At 33.7% G+C, this 27,688-nt stretch overlaps 1 protein-coding gene across 12 annotated transcripts in view; it reads right to left on the bottom strand.

Annotated features, from left to right (window-relative positions):
- LOC118742254 (kin of IRRE-like protein 1) overlaps positions 1-27,688 on the bottom strand; it is an 89,209-nt gene that overhangs the window by 28,475 nt on the left and 33,046 nt on the right. For all 12 annotated transcript variants that reach the window (XM_036474180.1, XM_036474181.1, XM_036474183.1 and 9 more), the window contains exons 3-4: positions 20,414-20,773; positions 9,068-9,220 (exon numbers count right to left, since the gene is read on the bottom strand). In XM_036474180.1, coding sequence (XP_036330073.1) covers positions 9,068-9,220; positions 20,414-20,773 — 513 coding nt within the window. The remainder of the gene's footprint in view (positions 1-9,067; positions 9,221-20,413; positions 20,774-27,688) is intronic.

The raw sequence follows: 27,688 nt of genomic DNA, 5'->3' as shown, positions 1-27,688 counted from the left end.
AGTTCTTCTCTCTTCACAAAATTGCACATTGGACAAGTGATAGCACCAGAGCAAAAAACAGCAAGCATGGTACAATAATTTTTAGAAGGTAGTTTGACTTCTTCTTATCCGCCATGTTAGCTATCTGACAGAAAACGGGTTTTGTATTTTTTGTTGTACCAACTTTTTCAAAAAAAAATCCAGCTTTTGACGTTGGAAAAATAAAACAAGGGAAAGCCAAACATATGTACATATACGTAAGTGAGAAATTTTCTAATATTTTTTAATAATTTTCTTAATAAAAAGTTGTGAAAAACTTAACTGCTCTTCCGTGAATGTTGCATCACACGGAATAGATGTAAGGATACAGCTATAAGAGCTACCGCTCAGCACAGACTTTATCGGCCGCCTATTTAAATAGTCGCTTGAAATATGTACATGAAGATCTATGGAGGAGCGCATACTAAACTAACTTAATCGCAATGGAAAGACTAGGGAGACCAACGAAATCGGCGGCCGACAAAGTCCGTGGTGTGTTTTTATTCATGTGATTAACAGTGGCAAGTATGTATGTATTAAATACGTATATGTATACATATTAAAAAGAAAGTGATCAGTTACCAAATATATATGTAAATTTTTACATGTTCTGTTAAAAAATATCTAAAATAATAAGCGAAAATCCTCAAGTTCTATATCGTAGCAGTGACCTCATTGCGTGTTTGTCACAGACACGGTTTATGTCAAAAAATTTAAAGTGAAACTACCTTCTAAAAATTATTTTTATTTTTTAGAAATTTGAACAATAGTCGTTATCGTCCAATTTCTATTCAAACTCACAAATTCCCAAATTTCTACGCAAAATTATAACTTCAGAAACCATCTCCATACATATGTGCTCCTTGATTGAATCACAAACGTCTAAATTTAAGAATAAAAACTGGTTCATTGGCATGTCATTTTTATGAGATTTTAAGACATCAAATACCAAATACGGGACAAATAAGAGGCATTAGAAGAAATACAGAACATTTGGCGTCCTATATTTAATAAATAAAGTAACAGGACAATGTCATGTCATTTTTATGAGATTTTAAGACATCAAATACCAAATACGGGACAAATAAGGGGAATAAAAAGAAAAACAGAACATTTGGCGTCCCATATTTAATAAATAAAGTAACAGGACAATGGACGAAAAAAGAGGACGGTCCCGTATATTTCAGGACGGATGGTCACCGTATACACTGAGGGAAAAAAATATTAAAATCAAATAGAAACGTAACTGATCTTACTATAAACGTCAACGAAAGTACTGTATATTGGTAAATATTCAATTCAATTACGCGCATATTAAAATGACCGCGTTCGTACTGAAAAAGCATCCGTGAAGTGAATAATCAAGACAAAAACTAAAAACAAAATTTATTTGTATGTTGCCTGCAGTGGAATTCGAACCCGACCATCTCCGGATATCAACAACTTGTGGCAAGCATCTTTGCGCACTCAGCTACACCCAGCCATATAAATTCGCTTTCAAATGTTGAATATCCATCAACACCAAGAATGTATTTTCCCAATCGTGCTATGTATATATGTGTGTGTTGTCACGCTCTCAGAGCGGCGCTATGCATGCTTGGGGTGCGTATATACACTTTACATATATATACATACTCAGAAGTGAACAGTAAAATACGTGCGTAATAAATTTTGTATGAAAATATTATTTTTAAATACGAACATTTTTAAACGATAATCAAATATAAAGTATTCATTTTTACTATGCATTATTTCCCTCAGTGTACATACTGTATGTACATACATATGTTTGTATGGATGGGCTGCGTTGATATATTGATGGAAATACATATATACATATACTTATGGACAGCAACCCTACAAGAATTGTGTGATGGAAACTAACACATTCTCATTTATCTTACTAACACATTTGCAAATTTTGCGTTGGTTAAAAAGAGACCAATATATAAGGCCATAAGTTGGAGGAAGACGGAAGATCATATGTACACAAATGTTTACATCAGATTTTTCACACTGCCCTTTAGAATGTGATAGAAACTTGTAGGTAGCCAGTGACAGAAATCTCTATCAGCCTTGCCAGTCAAATGATTTGTCAAATGATGGTCACTGTTCTTGCAGGGAATGTTTTCATGTATATACCAGGGTTGCCAACTTTTGCATTCTTGATCTTGGACGCACAATAAGTCTGATCTTTTGCTCGCCTGCAAGTGCCCAATTTGTGTTTCTTTGCACTATGGTCTGATATTGATTTTTTTTGCATAAACTCAAAAAAACAAATTACTAATTTTAAAAAATTTTAATTATCCTAGATTTAAATCACAAGCGTCCAGATTTAAGAATAAAAACTAGTTCATTGGCATGTCATCTTTATGAGCTTTTAAGATATCAAAATACCGAATACGGGAAAAATAAGGGACATTAAAAGAAATACAGAACATTTGGCGTCCCGTATTTAATAAATAAAGTAACAGGGCAATGGACGAAAAAAGAGGAATGTCCCGTATAATACAGGACGGCTGGTCACCGTATACATACTGTATGTACATATGTACATATGTTTGTATGGATATATGTATGTATGATGAAACAAACGCGCTTCATTGATATACTGATGGCAATACCTATGTACTAATGGTCAGCAATATTTTCATATATTTACAAGGGTTGCCAACTTTTACATTCTTGAAACCGGGACGCACAATAAGTCTGATCTTTTGCTCGCCTGCGGAAAGTGCCCAAATTGTGTTTCTTTGCACTATGGTTACGGTGACCATATTAACGAACGAAAATAAAGGACATTTTTCCCAATGATTTTAGAATACGAACATACAACTTGTATGATGACAATTTAGATCAAATATTTTCCAGTTAATTATATTATTAAATTGTACAAGTTCCTCTTCTCGAAAGGCGCTGTAGCCGGATTTTAACCGATTCCGAAAAATGAAACCAAATCCTTATCAAGGACTTCGCAATCCTTTGCTGCCACAATGCGTTTACCATAATTGAGCGGAAGTTTATTGTTATTTTTCAGTGGATCTGAAAACTTAGCGTGCAATACGATCCTGGGTACAACTTTCCCTGTGCTTTTGTCAACAATGAATTTTACTCAAAGTATATTAATTTTTCTGGGAAAATGTCTAAATATTAGTTAACTTTTTTTTGCAATTACATAAATTTCCTCTTCTCAGTATTATCAAGGATTCGTGACCCTTAAGTGGGGTGCGAAGCAAACTCACGAAGGTTTTTATTCTGTTTTATTATGGACATTTTTATTTTATCATATTCTATGTTTAAAAATTGACCTCTGCAAAATCCAAAGCTAATTTAAAGGACAGTTTAAGAAATAAAGGACAAATGGCGTCCTTTATTTTGACAAAAATTATAAAGGACAGGGGGTTAAAATAGAGGACTGTTCTTTAAAATAAAGGACTGTTCTTTAAAATAAAGGACGGATGGTCACCGTAACTATGGTCTGGAATTCTTTTTTTTTGCATAAACTCAAAATTTTTGTTTACGAATTTTATAAAATGGGGTACGCAATATTAATGGAGACATTTCAGTGGTCCAAAATATGCAAAAAAATAAACTTGATAAGGCAACCCTGTTCCATTTATGAGCTGTCAAAAATGGGTAGGTTCAGACGGCGCAGCAGTTGAGCGCAACCGTTGCTAAAAAAATCAGTGATCGTTACGCGTCTTCTGAACGGCTTGTTGTGTCTCAAATGATCAGAAAAATATTACGATCATTTGACCCTCAACTATTCAGTTGATCAGAAGTACACAACCACGCGTTCAGAAGGTGCAATAGCAACAGTTACTGACGTGAACGTGCCCAATGATGCCTCTGAAGCAACAACAGACTTGTGAACAGCTGAGTAAAAGATTGTGAGAAACGAACTGTGTGATAATAGTTAATAAACAAGAAAGTTAATAAATTTACAATGGAAAATGGAATAAAAAAATGTCGGTTTTTTTTCTAATATCTGTATGGAGCGGTGTTTTGTGTAATAATTTTTTCATCGTAAAAATTTGGTATTTGCCTTTTTTTTGTGAGGTAAAAGTTGTATATATTGTCCCGTATTGTTCAAGATTTTTATGTTAGGTAAAAGTTGAGAGTCTGCTCTTTAAAATCATTTGTGTGGGCTTTGTCCCGTTTTGCCCATTTAAGAATACATATTTGTAATTTTCAGCAACATTTGAATTCCAACACGGAAATACTTGGAGTTTGGCTAGAGGGCGATCGTAAAACTACTGACGCTTATTCACTCAAAATTAACATTTACAATGATTTTTATGTAAAAAATAAGAATATTATACATTTTTGGAAAATGGCCGTAGCCACGCTCATGTGTATATCTTGGTAACCGCTACACCAATTTCTTCCAAACCTGACACAAGCTCTGATCCAATACTTTTCGTGAAAAATCCTGTAAAACTGTCAAACAGCAAAATCACTCTCTGAAGTGAGAGTAAAAAGTGAGAAACAACAAAATTTACGAGAACAAAAAAACATTTTTCCTGTAAAAACGTCAACTAGTGATTGCTTGACACTTTTCATGATTTTACCAGAAGAAAAAGTTCGGGTAAAATCTTGCAACTTCATTCTCTACACAACTCTCCAAAAGACGCTCCCATTTACAGGATTTTGGAGGATTTTGGAGTACGGGAACATTTTTCCTGCAACTTCCTGCAATTTCGTGTAAAATCCTGTAAGTTCATGGAGTACTGGATCAGAGCTACAGTTATTGGTCTTGGTAAAGTAACGGCGGAAAATTTTAAAAATTGGACAATAACTATGCCCACATCCCATGTAACGGTAATTTGGAGAAATAGGAAATCTTCGATAAATCGGTAAATACTGAGGTTAATTTCTTCAAAATTGATTCAAAATAATTCTTTAGCAAGAAATACGCTTAAAATAAAATTTTTGAAAATGGCCGTGGCCCCGCCCACTTATGACCACATATGTGTATCTCGGTAACAGTTGGATCAATTTGTACCAAACTTGGTATGGTTATTGTACATGAGACATAAAAACAAAACTTTAAAAATTATTGAAATCAGGCTAAAATTACGCCCACTGTTCATGTAACGGTAAATTTCAGAAATGCTTAAAACTTCAATACATTTTTCGAAATTTAAATAAAAATAGTCAAAACTTGTTAAACTGTCGCGACCCTATTAATGCTTATTATAGTTTCTGTTTCGTAGTACATAAAAGAGATAAATAAATAATAAACTATCCGAAAACTGAGATCTACCACATTTTTTGAAATGTACCACATTTTTTCCAGATTCTGCCACACAGAATTCTTTTTAAGTCCGATCACTGCCTGTCGTCCTAATCCACATATGAAATGCTGTTGATTGAGAGAAAGAGAAAAGCAACGTCACTCATGCGGTGGTGAGTTTTCTTTAACACGAGAATCCCATAAGATCGGTCACGTCAGCTGACACGGTATACGATTTTACGTCGGTGTCTGGTTGAGCTCTTAGTTTTGGGCACGAAAATGAATTTTTGTGAGAGTATTTCGTAGATAGATAGTTGAATAAAGCACTGCGACCAGTAGATCTATTGTGCCCTCAGCTCATCACAGTACCTCACCTAGCCCTAGAGACTCTATAAATTTCAGAATTGATCCCGGGGGTAGAGAATGTATGTGGTCCTCTCTTGGCCACAAATTTCGTGCTTACGCTCATTTGCCCCAAACTAGCCAGAAAATGTAAAAAACAAACTTAATGTTAGGAAAGAGTATAGGTACAATTACATCCACAATATGTAACAAACGACAGCAATTTTAATGCTGTATTTTTAGAAATTTTCTTTTTAGAAAAACAATGTAAAATTAGCCATAAATAAAAAAAAAACAAATAACTTAAGGACGAGCACACCTAAGGTTAAACATTCTAAAAATACAAACAAACAAACGAAGTGCCAGTTTGAAGTTAGTAAAAATCGTGTTGATCTTTGGGAATTGCTTTGCATGTAGTACCTTCCAACAAAACAAATATCGCACATAGATACTTTTAATTAAAAATTTTGCTTATACTATACGGTGTATAGTGTCAATTAGTAAATAGAATATGTAAAATGTAAATACTTAAAGAGACCTAAATTTTTTTCTTGCCAACAACCGGGACATTTTGCGTCCCGGCAAGTATTTTACCGGGACCGGGACATAGCTCTTAATTCCGGGATAGTCCCGCCGAAAACGGGTCGGTTGGTATATACATACGTTGAATGAATTTGTGTCTTGGTTGTATGAAAGATCAAAATTTTTTGATTTTCTGGCAAGTTGTACAACTCGTGGCTACATTAATGGCCATGTGCGTTTATTTTACGGTTGCCAGACGTACTGATTTTATCAGTACAGTACTGATTTTTCAACTCTTGTACTGATTTTATTCATTTCTTCAATCAGTACGCTAATGTCCTGATTTTTCAAAAATTTGTACTGATTTATACTGAATTTTCGATCAAAACAAAACACTTTAGGATTTTCTTAAGGTTTTTACATAACGCTGGAGCTTGCTTAAACTGCACTGTAAAAAGAAAGAAGAAAATAATTTAATTATCGTTGGCATGTTTCAAATAATGTTTGATATGCTCAAGAAATTAATACAACAAAAAGATCAATCGTTTAATGGGCACATCGTCGAGTCGTTACGTACCAGTTGAGATTATAGCATAAATTATTTAAAAAGAAGGCTGACATTTTTTGTCAATTGTTGTTGTCTATCTCGAAAATATCTTTCAGTTTAATAACAGTAAATTTGAATATTCGAATGGCTTTTGCCTATAACTTAAGCTGCCTTTAGTTAAGGCGATTTTTGACAGACGATAATCGCCTGCTAAAGTTGACTTGCTGTCTACTTTGAGGCAAGCGATTTTTGAATCATCACGAGCGATTTTTCTTGAGCAATGTTGAATCGCCTAGAAAATCGCCTCATATAAATTCAGCTTAACAATTATTTTTTCTCAATTTACTGACAATGTGAAAGAGTTTTGCATACAAGACATAGAGTTAGACACTATTTTTAGCGAATTCTTAGTCTTTCCATGTGGAAATATAGATGAAGTCCTTAAATAATGGCACTTTTCCACAGTTTGAAAAAAATATGTAGGTTTGTTTTTTTCAATACCACACTCAAACGAAGCAACTGTCAGGATCTTAAGCATAAAGTTTGCTTCCTGACGCAAAGAGAGAAGCCGGGTTCTAATTAAAATTTTTTGAAACTGAACTTCAAATTAAAAGTAAAATATTGTTAAAAACAAGGACTCCGGCGTTTAAAAGTATTATCTGTTACTTCTATTCATAATTTTGCTTTGAATAAAAATGTACTGAAAAGTACTGATTTTTTCAGCATGAAAAAGTCTAACGTACTGAATTCGCGCATAAAAAATCTCTCAACCCTAGTTTATTTTGTACACTAAATAACCCGAAATAGTACGTGCTTTCGTTGAATTTTATAAATGAAATTGTAAAAATTAGATTTTACTATGAGATTGCTCGCAAAATTGTAATGTTTGTGGGCAAAACGTCCAACTTGATAGCGGATCGAACTGAACCAACGATCGCAACGTTTAAGGCTTGCATTATGACAAAATGATTTGTTTGTTGTAATTCATTCTGTTATTTACTACGATTATTCATGAAATCATTTGATGCGTTTGTGTAAAAACTGAGTGCATGAACACCATTTAATGATTTCCATTATACGCCAAATGGAGTTTATGCACTCAGTTTTCACTCAGATCCATGAAATGATTTCGTGAATTGGACTACGCGTAAACATGATGATTGTGCGTATAATTTATAAGGTAATTTTATGTTTTTATACTCTTGCTACCACATGAATATGTATATGAATTCGTGATAAAAATATATGAATACGCCTTGGAAGATAGAAAATGAGTAAGAAGAAATGTTGTAAAAAGGAATTTATCTTCTTTCAACTTAAATAAATGCAGTTTGCAAACAAAAGTGCGTACGTTACTTATTGTCTTGGTTATATTGCACGGGGAGAATCGTTAGAAATCGCGGCGAATTTGTAAGGATCTATTCATTGAATTATAAACATTTGCATTTATTTGTTAAACATACAATAGATAATTATGTGACAGTTCACTCCATTCAGTTACTTCCACTACAACCATGTCCTAAGTATGCAAGAAGGGCGAATTCATATAAGGTGATGTTACCGGAAAATGAATAAATAAATTATATATCAGAAAATGAATAAAACAAAATGAAATTATTGCTTAATTTCTAACCAAACCTATGTATGTAACTCAATCACTTAATAGCCCAGTTATGCATACTTTGTACTGCTTTAGCATTTTTACGTAAAAATCAAAACCCAACAGACTTCAACATGTGAAGTGCTATGCCTTGGGTAACCGCTTACACGCAAAACTGATTTAACAGATTCCTTATGTGACAACTCTCACGCAACGCCAAGTATGCATAACTGAGCTATAATGGTTTGCCGAGCCGTAAAAATATGTTTGCACATCAAATTTCGTGAGTACCTGGTGCTCACACCTTTTCTAAGAAGTTTCACTTTCATGTGTACGGTGCTCAACACGCCTTTTTTTCTTTGAATCAACATAGTTTAAGCATTGTTGATGCTATTTCCATTTGAATAAGGAAATAGCATCATCTACTTTACTTCCGAATTTTTGTTGATTTTATTTCGCTTTTGAAAAGGTAATAATGCATACTGGTGCGAAATAGTTTCAATTGACCTTACTTTCGTTGATGTTGTTAGTTGTTTTATATTATTCTGATGCAAAAACCAGTGAACATTGACTGAACATGCGTGTATGAGAAATATATTTTTTTTATTTCATGTACCTACATTTTAAAAATAACATTTAATTCAGCCCAGTGTTTTATAAAGCAAAATTAGTATCTATTTTATAAACAAAGGTAAATTGAAAACTAAAAATTTTAAATCAAATAATTCAATGTCAATGTCACAAAAATGCTTTCAAACTTTGCACTGAAATTTTTAAATTAAATAGTTAATTCTAAAATTACCTTGTTTGAATTCCACGTTACCACGATACCAAATAATTTGAGCAGCAGGTTTTGCATTTGCCAAAATACAATTCAACGATAAATCCTGATTTTCTCTCACTTCTACTTTGGAATTGTGCGCATATCCTTGTATTTCAATGAACCCAGGTGGAGCTTTAAATAGATCAAAAAAGGTAATTTTTAAAATTAATATGCATACATACATACAAATTTGTTTGTATCTGTATCTCAGACATTTCATCAGTTAAATACTTATTAGAGATTTCTCATACAACAGTCTATAAAAGTGACCAGATATCAAAACAGCGTGCCGAGAAAGAAAGTTACTATTTCATGGAAGACTCATTAAAATCCCTTTTTTTTTGTATCCGAGAGCACACAAATTTGTTGAAATAACGGTTGTTTGTAGCAGCTTACAGGAATCGAGATAGATATACATAGATATGTATATATATATATATATATATATATATATACCAAATACTCAGAATGAATAGGGAAGTCAATTAAGCTATGTATGCCGTCTGAATGTCCAAATTGAGATATCTCAACGAAATTTTGTATATATTAGAAGCCCTTTATCCACAGTAAGTTGGTATTGCAAAATAAATGCAAGAACTACGATATTTCAGTAAATACTAGATCCAAAATTAGTATGTGTAGTAGAGTTTTGGCATAAAATAAGACAATTATAATATTTTTTGAATATAGGCGTGGCACTTATGGCGTCGCTCACTTTCGAAGAATTGCTAGACTCCGCCTCACCAATACGAAATAAATAAGCTACTTCACTCAAAGCCGACGTATGGAATAATCTTAGCAATAAGAGATTTTTGCAAGCTGTTAGAAAATGGGACACACACTTATGACTACATACATATGTACATCTCGGTGACCGATATATCAATTTCTACCAAACTCAGTGCAATTATTTTCCTTGGGACAAAAACGCAATATGTTGAAAATTATTGAAATCAGACTAAAACTAGGCCCATATCCAAGGGCGCAGTAGGTAGGGGCAGGGGCAGCTGCAGCGTTAAACATTGCATTGGTACAGAATTGAATGAAACACCCATTTGAGTTTCTGTGATGAACAGGATGGAAAAACCCAACGAGAAAAACACTTCCTCTTCCGTTAAATCTTGTTGTTAATGGCTTAGACGAGGTTCCAGAAATAAGACATAAGGGTATTCATCCAACCTTATAAATTCATTATAAACCGTATAAACTTATAATTGTGTATACCTTATAAATTAACCGTCAAAATTTGTATGGAAACTCGTTTACACATTTCTGATAAATTTCTCCAGAGATTTCACTGAATAAACTTGATAAATGAAGCCAATGCAACTCTGTCGCAACTCTAGCTATGTTTTCTTGGGCAATAATCGGGATCCGCATAAAAAATTTTCACCCAAATTCAACAACAACGATATGATCCTGATAGAGATCTGGTTCAATTATTATCCGTTCTGTTTTTCTTGATTCACTGATAATTTGGCCGCAAAGTTTGGTAGCCGTCACAAATGAATTAATACACAAACAGACATTCTGCCATTGTTTCTTTTAACTTGCTTCAAATAAATAGCCCTTATGTTATATGTATACTTATTTAAATATATGGGCAAATCTAAAAAACAGGTAACCTTTGTGTTATTTAGGTTTATTTTCACTGTTGTAAACTAAATCAAGCTGGTTGCTTTTGGATATAATTCATTGACGTATACTTGAAGCCTCAAACAAAATTTGGATCAATTTGCTGCATAGCTTTTGAAATATAGGTGTTTAAATTTAAAAAAAAATAATGAAAACAAGTGAATTTTTTATGTAATTTTTAAGAGGGGCAAAATTAATTATGTCATAACTTTTGAAGCACACCATAGTCTGATTTGAAATTAAATGGGCATTTAGCACTTATGCGTACAATTCATATGTAGTAGGTAAGAAAAGTGTGCATTAAAAATAACGAAATGGCAAGTAACTCAAAGTCTGTAACTCCACATTTCACAATTTTCAAAATTTTCGGTTTTTCGCGTATAGGTTTTGAAGCATTTAATTTTAAGAACTTTTTAAGTATGTACTGTATTCTACAAACATTTACGAATAATTTGATACCTTAGCAAGAGGTGTGCTTTCAGAATAAACTAACTTTTAAAGATAAAATATTCTGCGATCTTGAGCGTAATTTTTATTTCAAAAACACCTTAATTGAAGGCACATTTGGAAAATACGTCGAAACGATCTAAATCTTTCTATAACTGCTAGTCCTTATAAAATTACATATACCTGTAAGGTGCTTCAAAAAATTTGTCTCTAGAAGTGTGCAAAAACTTTTAATGATGCTCCTTCTTTTAGTCGGAATATTTCGAGGGTGGTATCAAAGAAACTTTTTTTCGACAAATGTTCTGATAGTTGCTCTTACTTAATTGGAGCCTTCTAAATTCAATGGCGTCCTTAGTTTTACCCTATTGGCTCCACTTTTCGAGATAGCGGTACTTGAATCTTTGCTTAAATTTTAACTATTTTATAAAAAAAGTCCCTGAATTTTAAAGATACTTTACTAAAATTTTTCACAAAACCGGTTTTTAATATTACCTTAACATTCCATAAAATCATCGAAATCGGTTCACCAAAACACCTAGCTCCCATACAACTGATTGTCCAGAGACGTTGTTTTGCGTTATAACTCCTCCAATTAAACAGGTTAAAATTTAGTATAGGTTCAATTTAACATATAGTACGCATACAATTTATTATTCAGATATGAAGTTAGAGTTATAGCGCAAAAACACATATCTGAGTAATCAGTTGTATTGGAGCTATATGTTAATGTGAACCTATTTCGATAATTTTGAGGAATAATTAAGGTAATAATAAAAAACTGTTATGTGCAAAATTTTAGTAAAATAACTTCAAAACTGAGGGAGTTATTTATAAAAGAGTTAAAATGTAATCAAATTTTCAAGTACCATTATCTCGAAAACCGGAGCCAATCTGGTAAAACGGGGCATGCCATTGAGTTTAGAACGTGCCAATTAAGTGAGTTCAACTTCCAAAATCTTTGCCCAAAATTTACAACTTGAACAGCGTAATTTGAACCCAGCTTATTTTTTTATTTTCTATTTCATGTTTATTCCTCGTCTAACTTTTGAAGCACTTGATGAAAATGAATTACACTGATATTAATCGATTTATTAAGAGATTACGAATAAAATGATATATAAAACATAGGTGTGCTCACAAATTTAAAAATTAAAATTTTTATTTTGTAGTGTACCTATTTTTTAGATTTGCTCATATATTATCTCGTAAATATATTTTTTCCCATTTAGTGAGTTAGTTTCTATAATTTCTTTATCCTCGTGTATAAAGTTAGTAATACTGAGCTTTATAACCAAAGAAAACACGACTATTGTCGCATGTGTAAACTAAAAGAGAGTGTGGGTCGTTCATGTAACAGAGTGCATAAACTTATAAGAATATCTGCTTGATAAAGTTATCGGTTTAGATGAATAGGTTAGAATGGTGGCGGAAAATAATACGCCCAAGTAGCAGCTTAGTGCCATTTTGATACAAATGAATACCAATAATACAATTTTTACCCTAAAAGATGTGATACAATTTTTTCGCGAATCAACAACACGCATGAATCATGCTCCTAATGTATCATGAAAAGAATTAGAAAAGTTGTCAACGGAGGGAAATTTTCCACAATAGAGTGCGTATTAAGTACTTGTGTGCTACTATAACAAGGCCGATGTATATAATTTCTTTAATGACAATTGCTACAATTCAATGTTGCTGTAACCTACAGCCAACATTTTGCAAATGAAGACAATAGACCTTATCGCCGTTGGGCAGCATATTTTGGAGGTGGTTAAGAATGATTGCAGCATGCAGAAGGAGTCACTACAGAGTTGGTTAACAAATCTCTTATTATTACAGCCGATCTAGGCCAATGAAATGAGTACTGGCGACGGTCTATAACAACGGTGAGCAAACGCGGCTCTTTGAGCCAAATGCGGCTCTTTGCTTAGCAAAGTGCGGCTCTTTTTACTTTCTCCTTGAGTAGAATATTTTGGCCCTTTTTACTTTTTAATATGCATATAGTTTGTTGGACATAATTTTCCATTGTGTTGCTTTTTTATTTTATTTTTTTATATCGGAACATTGGCTTTCTGACTTAATATTCTTTACCGATATGATGGAATATTTGCAAAACTTTAATTTTTCTCTACAAGGAGAGAATAATTATGTATTTGATTTTCCGCAAATTATTTTAAATTTTGAAGCTAAACTACGTCTTTTTATTTAAGTTATTTTTTTACTTTTATCATTTTGAGCAAATAATACCGATTATTTCTGCTTTTTATTTTTTTAAGGCAACAATAAAAGTTAAAAATTTTTCAGGCAAAAATAAAGTCAAAGTTAAAAATGAAGTATTCCAGAGCTGTGTATATTCGAATGTGGTAGTTTTGAACCTCCTGCATGGATTTTAATAACCCCTATACCCAAATACCAGGATTAGTTCAAATAAGTACATACAATACATGAAGGCAGTTTTTGTGAACAGCACCAGATCAGCACCGATTATTCGATTTTCGAAACTGAGGTGCCAAATTAAAGGGCTTAGCCTCTAGATGTATATACCGCAAGGCATGCCTTCTTTAAATAGGGTTGCCACCTTTTTTAAATTATAAAATCTGCACCGTTCGTTGTATTAAAACAGGAGAGGTGCCAAATGAAAGGGCTAGGCCTGCAGATGTGCAAGAAGGTCTCAGCTTTTTGAATAGGGTTGCCACCTGCTTCTAAAATAGGATATTTACGCCGTTCGTTGTATTAAAACAGAAGAGGTGCCAAATAGAAGCGCTGGGCCTGTCGTTTTGCAAGAAGGTTTCAGTTTTTTGAACAGGGTTGCCACATGCTTCTAAAATCATAAGATACCGTTCGCGCAATTTAAAAAAAGGTGCCATGTAAATGGGCTTGATCTAAAGATTTGCAAGAAAGAACGTCTTGTTTTTTTGAAAAGTGTTGCCGACTAATCAATTTTTATTTTTGGGAGAAGCATCAGATTTACACCGTCCTGTCGCGTTTCCAAATGAGATGTCAGATGAATTTCCACGCCTTTGGGATGTGCCGCGCCCCTTTTTATAAACTCATTTATATATAGCCAACTATAAGCATCTACCGTAGATATGTCTGCATATCTAATTTAATTCATGTGACTTATGGTTTTGAAATTATAGCTGATAAAAATTTCTACGCATATAGGATGTACCACGCTCCCCTTTAAAAACCCATTTATATATACCGCCTTTAAGCAGCCACCTTTAATATATCTGCATACCAAATTTAAGTTCGTGGACTAATGGTTCCGAAGTTATAGCTAGGACAATTTTCACACATGTATATATAGCCTACTATAAGTACCTACTATATATATGACTGCACACCAAATTTCAAGTTCATGTGACTTATTCTTCCGAAGTTATGCCTGATATGTGTTATAGATAAGTTATGTGGGATGTGCCACACCCTCTTTTACAAACCCGTTTATATATACCGTACTATAAGCACCTACCACAGATATGCCTACTTACCAAATTTCAAGTTCTTGGGGCTTATAATTCCGAAGTTATAGCTTATAAAAAGTTCCAGGCCTATGGGATGTGCCCCGCTTCCCCCCTCCCCCTCCCTTTTAAAAAGCCATCTATATATGCCTTACTATAAGCGCCTACCATAGTTTTGTCTGCATACCAAATTTCAAGTTCGTGGGACTTATGGTTCCAAAGTTATAGCTGATAAATAATTCCACCTCTATTGGATGTGCCACGCGCCCTTTTACAAACTCATTTATATATACCCTCCTGTGAGCACCTACCATTGATATGTCTGCATACCAAATTTCAAGTCCGTGGAGCTTATGGTTGGATTGGATGTGCCACGCTCTCTTTTCCACACTCAAGTATATATACCCTATTATAATTACTGACCATTAAAAGGGCTGCATGCCAAATTTCAAATTCATGCGACTTATAGTTCCGGAGTTATAGCTGATAAAACATTCCACGTCCATGGGATGGGCCACGCCCCCTTTTACAAACTCATTTATATATACCCTACTACAAGCTTCTACCATATATATGACCGCATACCTAATTTCAAGCTCATGTGGCTTATGGTCCCGAAGTTATGGCTAGTTAAAAATTGCACGCCTATGGGGGATGCCACACCGCCTTTTCGAAACCCAATTTGTTCACCCTATTATGGGACCAGGTGTCATGGCAATACTCTGCCAAAATTTCGTTCGATTCTGTCCTTCGGTTTAGGCTGTAACATGGCACATTCATAATACATACTTCCACAAATATATAGTAGATTTGTCTAAATCTATCTCGATTCGTTTTGCCTGTTACAAACAACCGTTATGTGAACAAAGTTATAATACCCTTGTGCACAAGTGCGCTCGAGTATAAAAATCTGTTCAAAATGTTTAAAATTTTTATCAGCATTTGTTAAAATTCAAAGTCTTGAAATTTTGACTTACATAGTTTTTTTAGATAGTAAGAAAAGTAGCCAAAACTTGTCAAAATGTATGTTCCCTATTGAGATTCTCGCCACCGTATATATTTTGCTATCATTTTTCAAGATTTTTTCTCTTTGTTTTGTTTTAAATAAAACTGTATTAAAAGATGTTATGTCTTTTTATTTTAAAAACAAAACTGTGTGTTCGCCGTAAACATAGCGCTCAGCAAAAATAACTAACCACATATCGAAGAAAATAGTAGCTGGGTAGTCTACTCGTTAATGTATCATTGGTGCCAAGGCGCGAATGTGCTTACTGTTTGAGGAGATACTTCGTATTGTCCTCGTTTACCACCAGACCCATTCGATTTGATTCCTTATCGAACTTGGAAAAGGCAGAACAGGCTTCGCGGTTTTTGTTACCTATAATGGCGATGTCATCGGCATAAGAAAGCAATTGCACGCTCTTGTTGTAAATTATTCCTGAGCGGCTCAGTTCTGCAGTTCGCGAGATCACCTCTTACAAAAAGAAGGAGCTTTTTTTTATATAATTGGTGTAGGTAACACAGGGCAACACCGATTTTGATGCGGCAAATGTAAAAGATGTTTTTTATAGACATGTTTGTGCTGATTACGAATCCGTTAGTATAAAGTTTCCATCAGCTCTAAATTTTGAGAAAAACGTAGTGAAAGTGTCAAAAAATCGCATTTTTTTCACTATTTAAGAACCCCTTACAAGGAAACAAAAGGTAATAGAACCTTCCACTTAGGCTTAAATTAAAGCTCGGGGTACAGACTACTCTCTGAGAATACTATTCCTGCACCTTGCCCTGATGGTCACCTATATTCATTTACGTTTTATCGTCCAAAAAAAATAAAATAAAAATACTGGAAAATTATGAAGTTGAAAAAAAAAAGTGTAAAAAGCAGTGTTAGCTGGTCAATAAATGACTATAGGTGCCCTTAGGGTCAAGGTGCCGGAATGGTATTTTAGGGGATTGAAGTCAGAAGTCCAAGCCTTAATTTAAGCCTAAGTTGAAGGTTTTACCATCTTTTGCTTAATTGCCTAAGGTACTCAAACTTACCAGTCATCAAATGACTATAAGTGACCATCAAGCAAAGGTACAGGAATTTGCAGGGATACTAGTCGATATTTTTAGTTTTAATCTAAGCCTAAGTGGAAGGTTCAACCACCCTTTGTTTCTTTGCTAGTGCTTTTCAAATATTGCAAAAATCGCGATTTTTTGACACTTTGACCTCGCTTTTCTTAAAATCTGGATGAGGGAAATTTTATGCTTACGGATTCGTAATCAGCACAAAAAAATCTTTCAAAAATAGCGTAAACATTTGCTGCATCACTTTTTTTCCATTTTTGTTGGCCTGTGTAATAAGTATTGTTAAATAGCGAATACCCGCATGTTTGCGGTGCCTTCAAAAACCTTTCGAACTATCTATCTAATACAGGTATCAAATTTCAAGCAAGTCGCACCATGAATAAGATTTTTTCCAATATGTAGATCGATATCTGGTCCACCCATCAGAAAAAATGTCCTATATGTTAATCCTGGCGAATAGATCGGTCCCTGGTCCACTTAACGGAAAAACTTTATCCTATATGCTAATCAGTGTTGCCAGAACTTTTTGGACGAACCGGCTAAATTGGCAAATAAAACCGGGTAAAAACTGCTAAAATGTTTCAACTAAATTTCACACGTTTTATTTAAATAAATCACGAGTAAAAACACTATTTCTTGGAGAGAAGTTACAAATTCGAGCCGGAAAAAATTTGCCAGCAAGAATTTGCATTACTGTGGCACATAGTAGTATTTTTTGTCGACGATAATTTGAATAAACATGTTCGTTAAATTTAAAAATTTTCAAACTGGAGCGATTTGAAAATGAAAAATGTAAGTTAATACTTGTTTACTTAATTAATTTAGTTAATTCCAATGATTTTAAAGGTACTCGGCAAAAAATACTGTATTCTTAATCGGAATGCAATCTCGACCAGAGTCGATATAGTAAATCCGACAAAGAAATTGAAACGTATGTTGAAGAAAGTCGGACTGACAAGATATTTAAACGTAGATCCTGTTTTTTGTCCCTCTGAAAGAATTTTAAAAATTCTATGCAAATTTCTTTTGTTTGAAATGCAACCGTGGACACTAGCTGGCAGAAAAACTTGCAAATTTGCGTTCGTACGGAAAATTGCAAGTTTTCTTACTATCTGATATTTTGACTGACAATTCTCGCTGGATTTTCGACGAACAAACCTATTGTCTTCCCTACAAGGCCTTCTCAGACTGACCGATTCTCAATACACTCAAATAGAAACCAATACACATAAAAAACGCTGTAAAAATTTCACTTCAATTTTAAGGCAGTAAAACAACGACCTTAAGTTAACCGAGTTAAATCAACCGAGGCCATATGTTGACAAGGGATGCAAAATCACAGTTACACAAAAGAACTGGTCAGATTTTTCAGAAATCCCTTCAATTCTGATGTAAAATATGATGCCAAAAGACTGCAGATATCCCATTTAGATGACCGGTCATATGACCGGCAGATGTCTCGTAGGATTCCCAGAGAGTTTTGCTTTACATAGAAATTTGTGCTCTTTTATTTTCATTTTGACGCACTTCAGTGTTGGTTCCTTTAATTCAAGTTGGCATTCGGTTTTTGGAATTTAAATAAGTTCTCAGCAAAAAACTTTGTTTAAAAAAAATATATATATGTACATAGTGCTTGAAAATATCAATTTTTCCCTTACCTTAAACCTTTGGGAGTGGCAAAAATTATGTTTTTGTAATTTAGGCACTATATACAAACACAAACGCATCTTAGGTGTCTTAATAGTGAAACAATTTCTTATTTTCTAAGTTTGCGGATAAAACTTCACACTTAAAATTAAGACATTTATAACAAACATTTTATGAAGAAAATCTCTTCTTCGTTTAAAATAAAAATAAGCGAAATCGGCCCAATTTCATACAACCCTGCCTGACATGAAAATTTTCTCCACGATAAGGCTAATAGCCATTTCTAACAGATTTTGGGTCGCTTAGTCAAAAATGGAAACATATGTATATACATATTTGAAATTTAAGAAAACAAGGCAAATAGCAAAATCGGCTAAAAACGGCTAATTTTTTTCTGAAAAACGGCTAACAAATCGGCTGCCGGCTAAATCGAAATTTCTCCGGCTGTTTGCTATCAAAACCGGCTAAATCTAGCCGGAAAACGGCTAAAATGGCAACGCTGATGCTAATCTAGGCAAAAGGCAACCTTTTTCTAGCGTAGCTCGATCCCTGCTCGACCAATGGGAAAAATTAAAACTTTGTGCACTCCTGCTTCTAAACACCTTTCCAAAAAAGCAGCAACTATTCGAATCGGTTATGAAACATAAGACAAAATTGGTTCCAATTGATTATGCTTAAAACAAATTTCGCAATTATCCAAAATTTTCCAAGCTTCACATCATCAAAATCATGCGTTAAAAGCAAAATTTCGTCGAAAAAAAAAATCCAATTTTTCGCATTATTCCGGATTTTTCCGAGTTTTTCACTTAGAATTTTCTATTTTTTCATTCGAACGCCGTTCCGAAGGAATTGCACAAAAAATCCCATAAAAAATCAATTTTCAATTTTTCCGACTTTCCCGGAGGCGTTTCCCAAAATTTTCTTTTGTAAAAACCTTCTCCTGGCAATTACGAACAACTAAAAAAAAAATATTTTCACCAAATCGGCCCAACCGTTCTCAATGGATGAATTACTATACATTTTTCACATCATTTTTATATATATATATATATAGATTAGGAACAGCTGTTCGTAAACGGCGGTTTCCGACTGAATTTCAGGTTTTTGCATAAGTACACATACATATGTATCTTTTCCAGTCATAAATATATCGATGGTCCTCTACAATAACGACACAATTCAAAATTCAAAGAATAAAAACTCGTACTATTGTTAAGTGGCTTATGTCTTTAATTGTTGTCTTATTCATGTATAATCTTTACAACTTACTTTAGTTAGGGTTAGACATGGGTTGGCCAAGGATTAGAGGCATCTTAACAGTAATAAGGGATTTGATTTTTTGAATTTTGTGTTGTGTCGTTATTGCAGAGGACCATCGATATGTGAATTCATATATTTCGATAATGAAATAAATTCAAGCAGAAATACTATTTTTAGTTACATATACATATGTAACTCAATTTCAGCGCCACCTGGCGGCAAATTTTTTTCGAAAGAATTATTTTTCCTGTTATCAATACATATTTTGAATTTTTGAGGATAATCGGACCATAAACACGATTTTTAGTAATAACTTGACTCCAACGCCACCTAGCTGTTCTTTTTTTGCAATGGCATGGTTTTTCCTATTGTCAACGCATATCTCAAATATGAGGCCATAAATACGGGTTTTACTAATAACTCGACTCCAGCGCCACCTAGCAGTTTTTTAAAAGTTATTCTGCTATTCGGAAGGTAGACAAACTAAAAAAAATATCATAAAAATCCGTCCAGCCGTTCTTGAGTTATAAATGGTGTAACTAACACGACTTTGTTTTATATATATAGATATACATTTGAGTAAACGGAACAAATGTGTGTTTTGCGCTCGCGCTAGATATTTTCATTTTAAATAGTTAAAAGAATTGTATTTTATACTTTACTTACTAATGGTTCACTTACTAATGGAATACCCCATATGCATGTACATATGTATGTACATACGAGTGCTTACACACTTTTAAAATTGTATATCAGAATGTATTTTAAAAATGAATAATAAAATGTTCATGTTACTCACAAATCACTGTTAACTTTGCGTTTGCTCGTATGGCTGAGTTAAGTCGTGCAGGTCCAACTTGACACTGATATTCTGCATCGTCAGTGATTGAAGCATTAGATATTCGTAAATTATATACACCTTGTTTTCGGTCGCCTAAAACCGAATACCGGGGAAATCCAGGAATAACGGCTGAAAAGCCGAGAGCAAATCCATCTTTCGTCCACTGCACTGCCCCCGCTTGATTAGATACTTCACAGCGCATCATAGCTTCTGCACCTTCGAGCACTTGAAGGTCATATGGAGTCACACGAAACTTTTGCTGTTGGGCGAGTAAACCAGGTGTGCAAAAGATCGCGAAAAGCAGGAGCAAAAAATATCCTAAAAAAAATAAAAATAACAAGCGGTCAGTATTGTTCACAAAAATCGTAAGCTGATGCCAAATAAAATGCTTGCTTCACTTTGCGTGACAGATTCGCTTTGACAGATAAGATGAATTGTATGAAAATGCACAAAGCATGCCACATAGATCGTTGCAGCTACAGCGCGAAGCGAAACTCCCATCCCTTTGCACGCTGTGACAATCAGCTGGTTTAATATTTACTTTGTTTCGTCCAAATTCGAGTTTTCATGCAGAAACATAACATTTAATTACATTGCTGATATTTTTAAAGCTAAATATATAAAATCCACAGCAATTTTGGCGAGTAAAAAAGCAGTACAAAATTGTTTTCCTTGCGTTCATTGCGGCATACCTTTTGCGTCTGGCGCTTTGCTGACAAAGTTATAAATGTCAAGCAAAGCCACAAAGTTTTATCTGGCATCAGCTTTAACGTAATTTGGCATTATTAGATGTTGTAAATTTGTTTTGAAAAGAAAAAATGTGCAGCTTTATTTTTTTTTTAAATATGGTATACAGTATGTACATTAGACTACATCACCAAAAAAAGTTGCGGTTTTTCCGGCGGGATAACAAAACCTAGTATATTTTAAGACTTCTAACAAAGTATTTCGGAAAAATATTAAGATTTAAGTGAGCTGGACCGGTTTAAAAATACCTTTAAAAATTGATTTTTTATGAATAAAAATAGTTTCTTGAAGGATTTTTTTTTAAATCCCCTCAGATGACAAAACAGTTTAAGCTTAAAAAATCTACATAAAACTATTAAAAAATTTTATTAACGGAGTCATAATAATGAGATTTTTGATACTATTTTTTAACATTTTTTAAAGAGTTGTGTAAGAGAAACTTGAATAACTGCTCCAAAACTTTACCGATATAGACTTATGATGTATCAGTGGAAAGGTATTTTCTCACCCTTTTTATTTCTTTGCAAATAACTCAATCATGTCCCAATAACAACATATCTTAATTCAACATGGGATGACACTCGTTTATCTTACCTTCCCTTCCTTATTCGCAAAGAAATTAAAAGGGTGCAAAAATAACTTACCAATGATACCTCATAAATCTAAATTGGTAAGATTTTGACTGAGTTATTCATGTTTTTCTTAATCCAGTCATTGAAAAAAGTTCTCTTATTAACGAAAAACTCAATTTTTGGAGGTATTTTCAAATCGGTCCAGCTCACTTAAATCTTAATATTTTTGCGAGATATTTTGGTGGAAGACTTAAAATATAATAGATTTTATAATTCCAGCGGAAATTTTTTTTGTATGGGGAGTGATGTAGTCTAATCTACATAAATACATATGTACGAGCCGTGCGAAACACTATCTGAAGTTAAGACACGAACTTTTCTTTCACAGAAAATGAAAAATTTTTCCATAAATGGACAGTTCACCAAAATGATAAACGATCTGGAAGTTGAAATGATCCAGCTTTCCTCTGGCTTAGGATTAGTATCCGTGGTTCTCACTCTTTTTCCTCCAAACACGCAGACGCTCCTCTCATTCTTAACGTTAAGTTTTCAAAACATTTGTTCTCGCCTACGTCCGCGAACCTAGCTGACCCAAGTCGCCAAAAATCAATAAAAATTAGCTAGGAATTAGGTGTCTTTTAGGTGTTAATTAGGGCCTCCAAAATTAATTTAGGTGCTCCATTGGTTTCCGAGAAATTCGCAAAAATCTGTGGGTCAGTAAGGTTTACGTAAACCTAGCTGACACATCTTTAACAGCCAGTTTCACCAAACTATTTAAGTGAAAATTAACTGTAATTTAATTTTGTATTTAATTCTCAATTAAATAATTTTCAGTTTCATTAAACTATTTATTTAAGTGAGTAAAAAGTGGTTGTAAAACAGACTAGGCCAGCGAAAGCTTTTATCTGTACTTAGAGCTTTTGAAAGTTTTGGCACGCTGTATTGTAAAAGCAGGGCTGGTATACAAGTAAGCGGCAGATACACAATGATCAGGTGATTAAACGTGTAACACCTCTGAGTGTGGTTATTCTAATTTAATTTTTATTTAAGTGAAGAGCATGAGGTCACTTAAATCAAAATTAAAATTGATTGGTGATACCAAAAATTCGAAAATTAAAGTAATTTTCACTTAAATATTTTGGTGAAACTGGCTGAAAATTTAGGTTTTAAACTTTCCAAATATATGCTGGAATTAGGTGTCTTTTAGGTGTACTTCAACGCCACTAAAACTAATTTAGTAGCTCCATTGGTTTCCGAGAAATTCGCAAAAATGTGTTTTTCAGCTAGCTTAGCGCTGTTAACCTAACTGAACAACCTTTAAATTTTTGTTGTAAATTTTCGAAATACATATATGCAGGAATTAGGTGTCTTTTACGTATTCCTCAACGCCACTAAAACTAATTTAGTAGCTCCATTGGTTTCCAAGAAATTGGCAAAAATGTGTGAGTCAGCCACTAGCGTTGAATAACACCTAAAAGGCATGGCGCCAAAACGCTAACATTTAACTAAATTTTTTAAACAGGTGAAACCTATTCAAAAACCTCTAAAAAATATTCCTAATGATTAATCTAACCATTTCTGAGTGATGAGAGGTCTCGCATGGTGTTGGTTTTCATGTAACTTCAAAAAATAAAACCTGTGCAACATCTATGTAGAATCTCAGTTCTTTAATTTGGCTTCTCATTTTGGAAATTCGAAATAACGTTGCAGATGTGATGACCTTCAAAAAAAAATAGTAATAGATGGCAATTCTAATTAAAAATATTATCAGCCTCTAGTTTCCTTAAAACTCTTTCATTTGACACTAATATTTCGATAACTCCTTTATGTATCTTTCGTATAAGTAAAACAAATTTGAATTTTCAAACAGGTGGCAACCCCTTTAAAGGTATTTTGAAACTAAAATCTTTCGTCTGGCATTGTTATACATATTTCAATTTACTGATGAATTAAGTTGAATTTAGTTTTTTAAACACATGGCAACTCTCGTAAATACAGTTTAGAAATAAAGTATTTTCAAACCCATTTCGATTGATACCGATCTTTTGACAATCCATTTAACTTATTAAATAATTTGAGCTTAATTTTTTCAACAAAAAAAAAACAAATGTTCAATTTAAAGCTTTCTTGACACTCGATTTCTAACTTATGTATAATTAAACGAAATACCACTTTCAAAACAGGCGGCAACCCTCTTAAAAATTATTTTCGAACTAAAATTTCCTAAATATTTTTCGCCTGACATTGTTATGAATATTTCAAGTATCTGATGAATTAAGTGGAAATTCATTTTTTAATCACGTGGCAACCCTCCTAAACATAGTTCTTAAATAAAGGATTTTAAACCCATTTCCGTTGATTACCATCGGTTAGTAATTCAATTAACTTATTAAATAATTTTAGTTTAGCCCTTTAAGCTGATCAACCCTCAATCAAATCAAAAATGTTCTAGATTGTAAAACTAAGTATTTCTTGAAGCTCGTTCATCGTTAATATTTCATATAACTTGGGTATAAAATAGTTCAATTAGACTTCTCAAATAGGTGGCAAACCTATTCAAAATATTTCCAAACTACTACCTTCTTAAACCTCTTTTGTATGACACCCATATAGCGATACCTTATTTACTTACCAAATTCCTTTAACCAAAATTTAATCACATTTTTTTAACTCCTATACGTAGTTAAGTTATAAAGCCTAAATAATTGATTTAACTTTTTAATTAATTTGAGCTTAATTTCTTAACAGGTGACAACTTTTTTCGAAAAAGTAAAACCTTCTTGACATCCACACCCACTTTTGAAAATCGAACGTACGGTGCGGATCTGAGGGCATTGATTAGTAAATAACTTGAGTTTAATTATTTAACAGGAGGCAACTCTTTTCGAAAAAAAACGAAACCTTATTGCACATCTACAGGCCAAGCGCTTTAATTTGACACCCCAATTTTGAAAATCGAGCGAACGGTGCAGATGTTTTAGGCTGCACAAAAAATGCCTTCGCGTATTATATATAATAGATAGAAGATAGATAGATAGATAATAGATTGGCGCTTACACATATGTTAGTGTTTCTCCTCCAACTTGTGGCGTGCGCCTTGATATTAGGTGCGTTCGTTTAATCTCCAGTAAAAACCAACAAACTGCAAAATTCCGGCGAAATGTCACCAGTTCTCTCACAAGAGAAAAATATCCAAAACAGTACGCGAACAGAAAATTTGCAGAAACTTGCATGTTAGACGAACAGCTGATATAATTTTTGTTGACATTAAAAAGTGTAACATTTAAAACGTACGAAAACTCATTACAAAGTGGTATCGTGACACAGTTTATTGATTAAACAAATAACTACTTACTTCTTATAAGTTTAATTAGTCGCATTTTGTCATTTTTAACTTCCAAACCATCAAATTCAATTTTGTGATTTGCGTAAATTCAAACCAGCTGTTTTCCTGTTGGCAAAAATTTTTCCAACAGAAACCAGCAGCTTCCCCTCAAAATGAAATGTCGCTTTGCTCTCTCAATTTCCCCTATTTTGCAAGTTTTTTGCGTACGCGAACGCAAAAACCTGAAAGTTATGGGTAAACATGAACAATTAACAGCTACGCGAACGCAACTATTGTCACACAAAGCGGAGGGACCTACAGTTTTACGCCGACTCCGAACGGCGATTGTATTTTTACGAGAAGCTGGTTTTCATGGCAGAAATACACTCGGAGGTTTGCCATTGCCTGCCGAGGGACGACCGCCGTTAAGAAAAAACCTTTTTCTAAATTTTTTGCGATGTGGCTTTGACCAGTGCTTGAACCCAGGTGCTGGTGAGTGAAATGCGCACTGCTTACTACACCACAGCGGCCGACCAACATATGTATATTTGGAAAATTTAAAACCTAAATTTAAAGATAGGTCAGCTAGGTTTACGTAAACCCAGCTGACCCACACATTTTTGCGAGTTTCTCGGAAACCAATGGAGCTACTAAATTAGATTTAGTAGCGTTGAATAACACCTAAAAGACAATTTATCAATCCCCAAAGCCATAGACTACGTGGTGGAAAATAGGTGGAGGTGAAGGAGTTTACTTGTCTACAGATACAGCCAAGCTGCACTTAAGGCATTGTCCAGCCCTCTATCTAAGTACTTCCAAACTAGTTCGGCAATGCAAGTCTCGACTAAAATATGGCATCTGACAACAGTTGGCTTAGACGAGGCATTCCTCGATCCAGTTATAGCGATCCCTACTTCGACCATCGAAGCCACCATCAGGAACTGGGTGGATACTTCGCTCAGCTATGACTGGGAGCCATCGAGTGGATGCAGGTGGGCAAACCTCATGTTGTCTTCAATCTCAGAAGGTCTAACTAGTTTTTTCCTCTCACTTCACGTGGCACAAACACCTAACGTGATAGGCATAAATGATAACTCCATTTGCCCATCCTACTTTGAAGAGGATGAGACGGTGGAACACTTCTTGAACTTCTTGCTTGCTTGATTGTTTATCATCGATTTAGAACCGGTCTTTTCTTTTTCGTCAGTTTTTGAATTTAAAGTTTGGCGTAAAAAGCTTTGCAGCTTTGTTGTTTCAAGTTTTGTGGTTAAAAATGCGAGTGACGAATATTTTTCGCATCACTTTAAAACTCGGAGCGAAAAAAATAAAAATGATGCCATCAACACAAATAAACTATTTGACAAATATTTCACATGCAAATTCATGAGTACTCTTAAAAAATATAACTCCTCAGAGCGAAATTGTTCTTTCATGGCTTTACGAGCGCTGTTTTTTAAAACTTGCAAGTATGTAATCACATTAATTTAATAAATAGAACACAAGAAAATATTTTATTTTTAATTTTTCCACTCCGAATTTAGTTTTTGAACTCACTCGCGATGCAAAATTTTTGATGAGCTTTGGGAATAACTATGTTAGAAATGACTATCAGGGGTCCACCGAAACCAGTAAAGTTTTGAAAGGGGTCTACGAGAAAAATAAGTTTGGGAACCTCTGATCTAAACAGATAAGAGGCATTCCAAGCTATTTCAATGAAAATTATTATTTTTTCTTAGATTTTGATACGTGTGTCAAGTTAGCACTACACTTTTCGAAATTGGAAAAGTTAACTACGGCATTAATTGTAGTGTTTTTGTTGTAAATTTGTTGTGGAAAGAAAAAATTTGTAGCTTTCGTTTTTTAAGAAAAAATGGTATGTAGTGCTAACTTGACACCATACACCTAGTCGATAGAATTGAGATATTGAAAATGTTATAACGGCATTAATTGTAGCTTTTAACTTTAAAATTTGTTGTGGAAAGAAAAAATTTGTAGCTTTCGTTTTTTAAGAAAAAATGGTATGTAGTACTAACTTGACACCATACACCTAGTCGATAGAATTGAGATATTGAAAATGTTATAACGGCATTAATTGTACCTTTAAACTTTAAAATTTGTTGTGAAAAGAAAAAATTTGTAGCTCTCGTTTTTTAAGAAAAAATGGTATGTAGTGCTAACTTGACACCATACACCTAGTCGATAGAATTGAGATATCCAATATGTTACTATGCCATTAATTGTAGCTTTTAAGTTTAAAATTTGTTGTGGAAAGAAAAAATTTGTAGCTTTCGTTTTTCTAGAAAAAATTGAGTTGCCCCTTTTTCGAACAAAATCTAGTATGTAGTGCTAACTTGACACCATGCACCATTGACGACAGAATTGAGATATTGAAAATGTTACAACGGCATTAATTGTAGCTTTTTTGTTGTAAATTTGTTGTGGAAAGATAAAATTTGTAGCTTTCGTTTTTTAAGAAAAAATGGTATGTAGTGCTAACTTGACACCATACACCTATTTGATAGAATTGAGATATCCAATATGTTACAAATTTTTTCTTTCCACAACAAATTTTAAAGTTAAAAGCTACAA

Source organism: Rhagoletis pomonella, unplaced genomic scaffold, assembly GCF_013731165.1.
Source record: "Rhagoletis pomonella isolate Grant_MI unplaced genomic scaffold, Rhpom_1.0 Rhpom_scaffold_00007, whole genome shotgun sequence".
NCBI lineage: Eukaryota > Metazoa > Arthropoda > Insecta > Diptera > Tephritidae > Rhagoletis > Rhagoletis pomonella.
Note: the sequence above shows the minus strand (reverse complement) of the source record. Positions and strands in the feature narration are given on the sequence as shown.